Source organism: Oncorhynchus tshawytscha, linkage group LG15 (genome assembly GCF_018296145.1).
Source record: "Oncorhynchus tshawytscha isolate Ot180627B linkage group LG15, Otsh_v2.0, whole genome shotgun sequence".
In the NCBI taxonomy this organism is placed as follows: domain Eukaryota; kingdom Metazoa; phylum Chordata; class Actinopteri; order Salmoniformes; family Salmonidae; genus Oncorhynchus; species Oncorhynchus tshawytscha.
This window is the reverse complement of record NC_056443.1, coordinates 1,565,870-1,578,072: the sequence shown is the minus strand read 5'-3', so window position 1 is coordinate 1,578,072 and position 12,203 is coordinate 1,565,870. Positions and strand designations below refer to the sequence as shown.

The window sequence follows — 12,203 nt, the reverse complement described above, 5'->3', positions numbered from 1 at the left end:
CCCTCAATTATTTGTTCGAATTACAGTATGTACTTTTAGTTTCTACCTTTTTTTTATCATTACTGTAATTCCGTAAATTACTACAGACTATTGAACCAACTGCTAATTTTCATTTACCTTAAAGAATTATGTTCTAAAAATTTTAATAAATCATGTGAAAGAATGTCACTCTTTTCTTTGAAGAAAATATTACTTTGTATGAAGTCACTGAAATTGTTCAAACTGTAAAGATGAAAAGTTTGTATTTTCTGTATTGGTGTTTGATGCTAGTGTTTTTACTCTCAGTGTGTTCTGAGTGACAGTGTGTGTTATCTCAGTGAGGGTTGTGCATAGTGTTTGGCTGCACTGAGCGTGTTTTGAGCCATGTGTTAAGAGTTGTGTTGCTTGGAATGAGTTTTGCAGGTGATGTGAACTGTTTAGCTCAGGTGACTGTTGGTAGTGCAGACTGTAGTTAGAGTTTTGCACATGTGACTCCAGTTGTGCCCACTGTCGTTTAGCAATCGAAAAAAACTGTAATACATACAGATGCAATTAGTCCGTTTTATTTATTCTGTCCCCACGTCTCCCCAGGCTAAATTAGCCATCGTTTAACTATGAATACACAGCTGCCACGGCAATTATTATGACTGACAGCTCACCTCTCACCCACGATAAATCAATCAACGCTCATTACAAGGGATTCGCCTCTTCAGCGCAGACAGGCATAATAATCAATCACTGCTCGTTACATCCACACATGCTCAGATCCATCAAGTCAAGGCGCCTCAGGAGAAAGAAAGGAAGTGTGGAAAGAGGAAGTGATAGAGTGATGAAGAGTTATTCTGTCCTTCTACCACTCTGGATAAGAGCGAGTGTCATCAGGAGGTAATGATGGAATTGGTAGTTAAGTTCTCAATCAGTATCTATGGAGTTGACTCATTAAGTCTAGTAGTTAAGTTCTCCATTAGTATCCATGGAGTTGACTCATTAAGTCTAGTTAAGTTCTCCATTAGTATCCATGGAGTTGACTCATTAACACATTTACTGATCACAATGGGCTTAATGACCAGGGGCTCATCAATAGAAACTAGAATCTTCCCAATGAAGACAAAAAAGAAAAAAGGCTAGCTAACAACTGCGAGAGAAGTTTGAAATTGACATGCAGTCAATTTATTTTGTGTTTCTTAGATACGTGGCAACCACTTTGATTCAAACAAACTCTTGAATATCACATAAAAAGAGCCAAGCAATGAGAGTTGATGTGTTGAGAAGAATTAGAAATAAAACATCCATCACATTGATCCAATGTACGTTAAAATCACAGGCATAATATACTTCATACATTTAGTGGAGGCTTTTAGAATTCAGAGCGGAAGAGACAAGCGAGATAAGGAATGTGGCTGTTGAATTTTCCTGAAATCACTCAGGCAAGAAACTCCCTCTCGCTCCACTCACACGCCCGCCCGCCCATCCACGCCCACCCACGTATGCTAAATGTAATGCCCCCAAGCTTTCTTACAGTAGGTTTACAGTAGGTTTATAGTACTCCCAAAGCAATAGTCACAGTGAGAGTGTGAGTGAGATTTCATATCTCATCCTCCTCCAAACTTGATTGGATTGCGGCATGTGTCTGTTACTCCTCTCTGATTACCTCCAGTTTTACAGAAGGATCACCTGGGGGTCAGCCTCAGCTGGGCTCTGATTGGCTTTTTAACCAGGCAGTGATGATGTAATCCCCGGGGGACAAGGGCTCTGGTCGATAGTGCTTCAAACTTCTGTTTGTTCCCATTAGTGTGTGTGTGTGTGTGTGTGTGTGTGCGCGCGCATCTATTTGTCTTTACATGCTTGTGTGTGTGTGTGTCTCTCCATGTGTGTGTGTGTTTCCTACCTTAATGTATCCTCCTGTAGACAGCAGCACAGTGTTGTCTGGGGAGAAGTGCAGGTCGGTCACCCAGCCTCCGTGCAGAGAGTCCATGGCGTCCTTGTTGTCACGGGAACAGATCTTAAGCAGAGTACCATCCTTCACGTTCCACAGCTGAGACACGAGACACGCATGAGACAAACAAATAAAAAATGAGAGAAATGAATGAGACCTAGTAGTTATAAATGGTGGGGTGTATGACAGCTATGAACTTATTATCAACCTGGTATCTTAGGAACCTTTTGACGAGACGGCCATAAAATATCTAACCCCAACCAGAACTACAAACTAAAATAACAAATATCTCATGTACTGTTCGGGCTACTTTAGTATTTTCTAACATGGCCATCTAGGTGACTACCAACCTTAGACATACAGTAGTCTACAGTTAGGTGTGCAATAATCCAGTCCTTGAATGCTACAGTATCTTGTGCTTTTCAACTTTACCTTTCAATCAATGACTACTTTCACTGATAAAGGCCCATAGAGACATAAAACAACCCTCCATTTTAATACTGGAGTTATGCAACTAACAACCATGAGCCATACTGTCCTGTCTATATAGGACACAGAACATGCTATATTTAACACCTTGCATGATTCATTGAGAATGACTCAAGTGTTTCCATAGAAACAAGAGGGGCATATATTCCACTCTATGTACTGTAATTCAATCTTGTGGTTTAAGTCAGTTTCCTTCTGTTTGGTGCCAAATGAACACAACCCTGGATGATTGACTAGACATGATTGACATGTCATGACATGATTTTAAAGTGACAGTTCACTCCAAAATATAAGTTTGTCAGTTGTTTTAGAACCTGGGAAGAGGCATGAGATGTGGACTCGTCGACATTAGATTACTTTTCAGGTAGTCCAAATGTACTAGTCAGTCAGGGATAGTTTGTGGAAAGCAGCTGGTAGAAGAACAATGTGATTGTAGAGGAACAGACCGGTCCCTCTGTCACGCTCTCATTTCTTCAGGCCCTAGTCTGTCCCGCTCTTTCACTCTCCCTCTTCTTCTCTTTAATTGATCTTATTTTCCATCATCCCCTCTTGCCCACTCTCATTTCTTCTCTTACCCCACTTTCCCTTCATTTCCATCATCCCTTCTCCCTCTCTCTCTCCTTCTCTAGGATCTATGCAGATGCCAGAGCCTTAGGGATTCAATCTGACTAACTGTCTTCTACTTCCTCCCCTCCTCCGCCTTCCTTCCTTCCTTCCTTCCTTCCTCTTCATCCCCCCTGCACACCTGTTCCACATCCTCCTCTCCGTCTCTTTAGAGGTGCAGCACTTCGCTCTATTTTTCTATTGCTCCTTCCTTCACTCATGTGCTCACTCCTTCACTTACCCCTCAACTTCCCTCCTTCTAATGCTCCTTCACTTACCCCTCCCTAACCCTCAACTTCCCTCCTAATGCTCCTTCACTCACTCCTTCCTTCCTCCCTCCCTCCCTCCTCCTTTACTCACCCCAACTTCCATCCCTCTATCCCTACCCACCCGTATCTCTCCGTTGTCGTCGCCGGTTGCTAGGCGCCGGCCGTCCCAAGAAAAGCGGCAGCTGCGGACACAGTCCTGGTGGCCGTTCAACAGGCGCACGCACTCCCACGATGCACTGCTCCACACCTGAGGGCCAATGAGAGGAGAAACAGGAGGTCAGAGGTTACAAAAGTTTGTCGAAAATAAAACATTTTCAAATATGTTATTTTGAACATGCCATAGCAATTTGGGTTAGGCCACTTCTATATGCAGAGTGCCTTGGTTAATTAAATTGAATAATTTCCTTTTCCCCTGAAGGCCTAACTGTCTATTGTTTCTCTATGCTGCTAGTCTGGTAGCTCAACTCACTGATAATGAAGCCTGGCATCAATTAAAGCCTCCCGGCTGCTCTTTGATAGATGATACTGCCCATACCATAATGCTATTTTTACATTTTATTAACCCATCCACCACCGCCCCTCTTCGGAGGACAAATATATATATATATATATATATATTTTTTTTTACAGCTTTTCTGCTACATATACATACATACATGATACTTTTATATAAAGCAATCACATAACAATAATACATTACCAAACAACGTAAACAACGTATTACCAATTATTACCAACCTATCACCATAGACCTCAGCTCCTTAATCCCACCCCTCAGCCACTCTCAGCCCATCCCACCTATCACCATAGACCACCCCTCAGCCCATCCCACCTATCACCATAGACCACCCTCAGCCCATCCCACCTATCACCATAGACCACCCCTCAGCCCATCCCACCAATCACCATAGACCACTCCTCAGCAAATCCCACCTATCACCATAGACCATCCCTCAGCCCATCACACCTATCACCATAGACCACTCCTCAGCCCATCCCACCTATCACCATAGACCACTCCTCAGCCCATCCCACCTATCACCATAGACCACCCCTCAGCCCATCCCACCTATCACCATAGACCACCCCTCAGCCCATCCCACCTATCACCATAGACCACTCCTCAGCCCATCCCACCTATCATCATAGACCACCCTCAGCCCATCCCACCTATCACCATAGACCACTCCTCAGCCCATCCCACCTATCACCATAGACCACTCCTCAGCCCATCCCACCTATCACCATAGACCACCCCTCAGCCCATCCCACCTATCACCATAGACCACTCCTCAGCCCATCCCACCTATCACCATAGACCACCCTCAGCCCATCCCACCTATCACCATAGACCACCCCTCAGCCCATCCCACCTATCATAGACCATCAGCCCATCCCACCTATCACCATCAGCCCATCCCACCTATCACCATAGACCACCCTCAGCCCATCCCACCTATCACCATAGACCACCCCTCAGCCCATCCCACCTATCACCATAGACCACCCCTCAGCCCATCCCACCTATCACCATAGACCACCCTCAGCCCATCCCACCTATCACCATAGACCACCCCTCAGCCCATCCCACCTATCACCATAGACCACCCCTCAGCCCATCCCACCTATCACCATAGACCACTCCTCAGCCCATCCCACCTATCACCATAGACCACCCTCAGCCCATCCCACCTATCACCATAGACCACCCTCAGCCCATCCCACCTATCACCATAGACCACTCCTCAGCCCATCCCACCTATCACCATAGACCACCCCTCAGCCCATCCCACCTATCACCATAGACCACCCTCAGCCCATCCCACCTATCACCATAGACCACTCCTCAGCCCATCCCACCTATCACCATAGACCACTCCTCAGCCCATCCCACCTATCACCATAGACCACCCCTCAGCCCATCCCACCTATCACCATAGACCACCCCTCAGCCCATCCCACCTATCACCATAGACCACTCCTCAGCCCATCCCACCTATCACCATAGACCACTCCTCAGCCCATCCCACCTATCACCATAGACCACCCCTCAGCCCATCCCACCTATCACCATAGACCATCCCTCAGCCCATCCCACCTATCACCATAGACCACTCCTCAGCCCATCCCACCTATCACCATAGACCACCCCTCAGCCCATCCCACCTATCACCATAGACCACCCCTCAGCCCATCCCACCTATCACCATAGACCACTCCTCAGCCCATCCCACCTATCACCATAGACCACCCCTCAGCCCATCCCACCTATCACCATAGACCACCCCTCAGCCCATCCCACCTATCACCATAGACCACCCCTCAGCCCATCCCACCTATCACCATAGACCACTCCTCAGCCCATCCCACCTATCACCATAGACCACCTCAGCCCATCCCACCTATCACCATAGACCACTCCTCAGCCCATCCCACCTATCACCATAGACCACTCCTCAGCCCATCCCACCTATCACCATAGACCACTCCTCAGCCCATCCCACCTATCACCATAGACCACCCCTCAGCCCATCCCACCTATCACCATAGACCACCCCTCAGCCCATCCCACCTATCACCATAGACCACCCCTCAGCCCATCCCACCTATCACCATAGACCACTCCTCAGCCCATCCCACCTATCACCATAGACCACTCCTCAGCCCATCCCACCTATCACCATAGACCACCCCTCAGCCCATCCCACCTATCACCATAGACCATCCCTCAGCCCATCCCACCTATCACCATAGACCACTCCTCAGCCCATCCCACCTATCACCATAGACCACCCCTCAGCCCATCCCACCTATCACCATAGACCACCCCTCAGCCCATCCCACCTATCACCATAGACCACTCCTCAGCCCATCCCACCTATCACCATAGACCACCCCTCAGCCCATCCCACCTATCACCATAGACCACCCCTCAGCCCATCCCACCTATCACCATAGACCACCCCTCAGCCCATCCCACCTATCACCATAGACCACTCCTCAGCCCATCCCACCTATCACCATAGACCACCCCTCAGCCCATCCCACCTATCACCATAGACCACTCCTCAGCCCATCCCACCTATCACCATAGACCACCCCTCAGCCCATCCCACCTATCACCATAGACCACCCCTCAGCCCATCCCACCTATCACCATAGACCACCCCTCAGCCCATCCCACCTATCACCATAGACCACCCTCAGCCCATCCCACCTATCACCATAGACCACCCTCAGCCCATCCCACCTATCACCATAGACCACCCTCAGCCCATCCCACCTATCACCATAGACCACTCCTCAGCCCATCCCACCTATCACCATAGACCACCCCTCAGCCCATCCCACCTATCACCATAGACCACCCCTCAGCCCATCCCACCTATCACCATAGACCACCCCTCAGCCCATCCCACCTATCACCATAGACCACCCCTCAGCCCATCCCACCTATCACCATAGACCACTCCTCAGCCCATCCCACCTATCACCATAGACCACCCCTCAGCCCATCCCACCTATCACCATAGACCACTCCTCAGCCCATCCCACCTATCACCATAGACCACTCCTCAGCCCATCCCACCTATCACCATAGACCACCCCTCAGCCCATCCCACCTATCACCATAGACCACTCCTCAGCCCATCCCACCTATCACCATAGACCACTCCTCAGCCCATCCCACCTATCACCATAGACCACCCCTCAGCCCATCCCACCTATCACCATAGACCACTCCTCAGCCCATCCCACCTATCACCATAGACCACTCCTCAGCCCATCCCACCTATCACCATAGACCACCCCTCAGCCCATCCCACCTATCACCATAGACCACCCTCGTTTGGTTTCCATCTACCAGATATTTTTAAATTTTACTGTGATGTATTACATCATTTTTTTACCTTTCTAAATCGTAAAGTATCCACAGATTGTGAGCTAAAGATGAAAACCTTTCCTACTAGTATTATATTATTTAATGACCGACTACGGCTTTCTAAATTGCCCAACACTGCTTTTTGCAAGGTTAATGTTGTGATTTTTTAACCAGTCCTGAACCTGTGACCAGAAACGAGCTACATAGGTGAAATACCAGAATAAATGATCTAGGGATTCTGTCTTTTCGCAGCAAAATCTACAGAGCTGAGGTTGTTGTATGCCCCATTTGGCAAGAATTTATATAATTATTTAAATTGAAAAGCTCTAAGTGTTGAATCAAGTGTTGTTTTTTGTACCAGTTCATAAACCATGTGCCATGGAATCGGTACGTCAAAAATCTCTTCCCATTTATTTACATCCTGTATGGCACAGCTGTCAACATTTTTGTCCTCAGATGAAAGTGGTATATTTTTCTATTTACGCCAATTCCTTTTCAGCCTATTTGTATCTTTAATATATGGCAGGCAAACAAGTTCCCTACCTTCTCCCTTTTCCACTTGCCTCCTCCATTGTGGTAGTGCTGCAATCAGTTGGTTGTAAATTAGGATTGAGCAGATATTCCTATATATTTTCGATAGCTGCACGTGACATAATTCCATTTCTAGTCATATTGTTCATAAATATAATACCATTAAAATTAATAATCCATAAAGAATGTGTTTTTTTTATTAAATCAGTATATTTGAGTTTAACCATAACATTTGTTTTATCTTTTCTGGAGGATAAAACTGAAATTGTAACCAGCTTTGCATGTCTTGTTTAAGAAAGGGCGACACTTTAAACAAAATGTACTGTTCAATTCGTTGGAAATGAGAAGTTGTAATCTTTATGAAGACGCTATTTTTTTAACAAAGGATGAGCCTTTCTTAGTAATCTATTGGAGAAACATTTTGGGTTGAAGTATAATTTATGCATGAGTGATGCTTTTAGTGAGAGGTTTAAAAATGTAATATTTAATCATTTTAGCCCCCCAAACTCATTATATAAATAGACACGTTTAAATTGTCTGGCTTAGCATTCCAAATAAAATGAATTTTTTTTTGCTCATATGATTTTTAAAAACGCGTCGTTTGGAGTAGGCAGTGCCATTAGTAAGTAAACTGTGATAGGACCAAAGTGTTAAAGTGATTTTTCCATAAATAGACAAGTATTTACCTCTCCATGGTTACAGAATAATATCTATTTTTTCTAACTTTCTATTGAAATTAATTGTGGTAATTTCATTTATATTTTTTGAGATGTGAATACGAAGTAGGTCTACTTCACCATCTGCCCATTTTATTGGTAAACTACAAGGTAGTGTAAACATATTTGAATTTAATCCCATCAGTATGTAAAGTACATCTAATTGTTGGGTTCTTGAAATATCCTTGTTCATGGTACTGAGGGAGAGAGGGGAACGTTTATGTTCTGTTAGGACGTGTTATTGTTAGACGTCATGGTATCCTATGGGAAGGAGAAGGGCCACAGTCTGGTTTCAGTTGTTGGGTTGTAATTTGAAATACTTGCTACACCAGAAGTGAATGGTTATCTGTAGGAGGAATGTATATGGTGGGGTCAATTAAGGTTGGATATGAGCCAGGGGCTTGGACTGTTACTGAGTAAGGGAAAGGCAATCACATGGTTGTGGTCATTGATAAGGGTGGAGAGCTGTGGATTAGTGAGGAATCGGGGCCTAGGTCAGGTCACATTAAGGGAGAAGGAACAGTTTATTACCCACATCACTTACCTTCCTGCCTACCATTAAATATGTCATGTTTAGAGAAAAGGAGACGACCACCTAAAGTGGGGAATATATATACACTTGTGCTGGTGGGAACATGTCTTTGTCTGTTCAGCTATCTGACCCATTTGGTGAATAAACTTGGTTTGAGCTTTTCCTAGTTTTTGCTCTGTTTATTACAAGAACACAATGTTCTTAGCAAATTGTCTCCGTCTTTGTCTGTCCATCTCTCTCCCTCTTTCGCTCTCTCTTTCATGCTTGGAGAGAACATCACATGGTAGATGATTAAAAAGTGATTATTTGGCACAACATCTCGTAGTCATCTGAAGGTCAATAGACAGAGGGAGGAAGGGAGAGAGAAAGGAACAGAGGAGAGAGACGAGTGGAACAAAAACCTTCAGTCTTTTATTCTATCAGACAAAGACGATCAGACTCAGGGTTTGGCTTTGACCTATGATAGCAGACAGAAAGAGACAGTGGGTGTATGTGTGTATACAGTGGCTTACGAAAGTATTGGCATTTTTCCTATTTTGTTGCGTTACACCCTGGAATTAAAATAGATTTTGGAGGGGTTGTATCATTTGATTTACACAATATGCCTACCACTTTGAAGATGCAAAATATTTCTTGTTTGTTTCACAAGAAAAACTAAGACAAAAAAACTTCAAATTTGAGCGGGCATAAAAGTCAATACTTTGTAGAGCTACCTTTTTCAGCAATAACAGCTGCAAGTCTCTTGTGGTATGTCTCTATAAGCTTGGCACATCTAGCCATTGGGATTTTCACCCATTCTTCAAGGCAAAACAGCTCCAGCTCCTTCAAGTTGGATGGGTTCTGCTGGTGTACAGCAATCATTAAGTCATACCACAGATCCTCAATTGGATAGAAGTCTGGGCTTTGACTAGGCCATTCCAGGACATTTAAATGTTTCCCCTTAAACCACTCAAGTGTTGCTTTAGCAGTATGCTTAGGGTCATTGTCCTGTTGCAAGGTGAACCTCCGTCCCAATCTCAAATCTCTGGAAGACAAACAGGTTTCCCCTCAAGAATTTCCCTGTATTTAGCGCCATCCATCATTCCCTGAATTCTGACCAGTTTCCCAGTCCTTGCCGATGACAAACATCCCCACAGCATGATGCTGCCACCACCATGCTTCACTGTGGGGATGGTGTCCTTGGGGTGAGGTGTTGGGTTTGCGCCAGACATAAGTTTCCTTAGTCTCATCTGACCAGAGTACCTTCTTCCATATGTTTGGGGAGTCTCCCACATGCCTTTTGGCGAACACAAAACAATTTTTTTTCTGGCCACACTTCCATAAAGCCCAGCTCTGTGGAGTGTAAGTCTTAAAATGGTCCTATGGACAAATACTCCAATCTCCGCTGTGGAGCTTTGCAGCTCTTTCAGAGTTATCTTTGGTTTCTTTGTTGCCTCTCTGATTAATGCCCTCCTTGCCTGGTCCGTGAGTTTTGGTGGGCGGCCCTCTCTTGGCAGGTTTGATGTGGTGCCATATGCTTTCCATTTTTTTTTTTTTTAATAATGGATTTAAAATGGTGCTCCATGGGACGTTCAAAGTTTTTTATTTTTTATAACCGAACCCTGATCTATACTTCTCCACAACTTTGTCCCTGACCTGTTTGGAGGGCTCCTTGGTCTTCATAGTGCTGCTTGCTTGGTGGTAGCCCTTGCTTAGTGGTGTTGCAGACTCTGGGGCCTTTCAGAACAGGTGTATATATACACTGAGATCATGTGACACTTAAATAAAGTCCACCTGTGTGCAATCTAACTAACTATGTGACTTCTGAAGGTAATTGGTTGCATCAGATCTTATTTAGGGGCTTCATAGCAAAGGGGGTGAATACATATGCACACACCACTTTTCAGTTGTTTTTTGTTTGTAACTTCACCAATTTGGACTATTTTATGTATGTCCATTACATGAAATCCAAATAAAAATCCCCTTAAATTACAGGTTATAATACAACAAAATAGGAGAAAAAAAAAACACACACACACACACCTCGGTAGACACACCAGAAACATGCAATCCTCCAATGCCAATTTGGATACTGACAAATAGACATTCCCACAGTGAGTGACCAACTCAATGATCCTGTGACTGACAGAAGACAGCGGGGGAAACAAGGATAGAACATAGAAGAAAGAGGGAACAACACACACTGATGGAGAGAACGAGGAAGGTCGATCGAGGGCAAAAACACAGTAAGGTGACAGAGTGAAAACCTAGTCAAGAGGAGAGATCCTCTCCCAACCTACAGTGTCAAAGTCAACCGCAGAGCAGCAGCCTGCTCTCTCTCACAAACACGCACACACACAGGTAATTCTAGGTAGGAGGAGAGGGCAGCGGTACGGTCTGTAGGTTACAGTCAGACTTAATGACCGCTGCAGAGACAGGGAGGCGAGTGGGCGACTTGACCGCTGGAGGGCCAGGGAGGCGAGTGGGCGGCTTGACCGCTGGAGGGCCAGGGAGGCGAGTGGGCGGCTTGACCGCTGGAGGGCCAGGGAGGCGAGTGGGCGGCTTGACCGCTGGAGGGCCAGGGAGGCGAGTGGGCGGCTTGACCGCTGGAGGGCCAGGGAGGCGAGTGGGCGGCTTGACCGCCGTCTAAGTTAGCTACCGCTAACATGTCCACCCCAAGCTACCAATGACCTTAGTCGACCGCATAATAATGTACACTATACACACGGTTCTGAAAGGATCATGACATAGACAACATGTCTGTCTCACACAGATCTAAGAATTTAGGCTAGGTTCTGTCGCATACTGATGACACGTGTGTGTTACCTTGGCAGTCTTGTCAGCAGAGGTGGTGGCGAAGAGCTGTCCGTCAGGCGACATGTCACAGGCTAGCACCGCCCCCTGGTGACACACTAGGTCCTGCAGCCGTTCACCACTAGACATGTCCCACACCTGGGGGGAGACGCTTTCGGTGTCACCTCCCTCTAGTAAATATCCTTCAGTTCATGTAAGTGCACGCTGATTGTAACTTGTTGCTTTTAACAGGTTTTGAATGTGTGTGTGTTTCTAAGTCTTACTGTCAGTCTGGTACTGCATGCGTGTGTGTGTGTTTCTAAGTCTTACTGTCTGTCTGGTACTGCATGCGTGTGTGTGTGTTTCTAAGTCTTACTGTCTGTCTGGTACTGCATGCATGTGTGTGTGTTTCTAAGTCTTACTGTGTGTCTGGTACTGCATGCGTGTGTGTGTGTTTCTAAGTCTTACTGTCTGTCTGGTACTGCATACGTGT

General features: G+C 45.7%; 1 protein-coding gene across 3 annotated transcripts in view; it reads right to left on the bottom strand.

Annotated features, from left to right (window-relative positions):
- The window catches only part of LOC112267804 (apoptotic peptidase activating factor 1), a 76,278-nt gene that overhangs the window by 37,708 nt on the left and 26,367 nt on the right, over nucleotides 1-12,203 (bottom strand). For all 3 annotated transcript variants that reach the window (XM_042297878.1, XM_042297879.1, XM_042297880.1), the window contains 3 exons: nucleotides 11,744-11,869; nucleotides 3,398-3,523; nucleotides 1,868-2,014 (listed from right to left, as the gene is read on the bottom strand). In XM_042297878.1, the coding sequence (XP_042153812.1) occupies nucleotides 1,868-2,014; nucleotides 3,398-3,523; nucleotides 11,744-11,869 (399 nt within the window). The remainder of the gene's footprint in view (nucleotides 1-1,867; nucleotides 2,015-3,397; nucleotides 3,524-11,743; nucleotides 11,870-12,203) is intronic.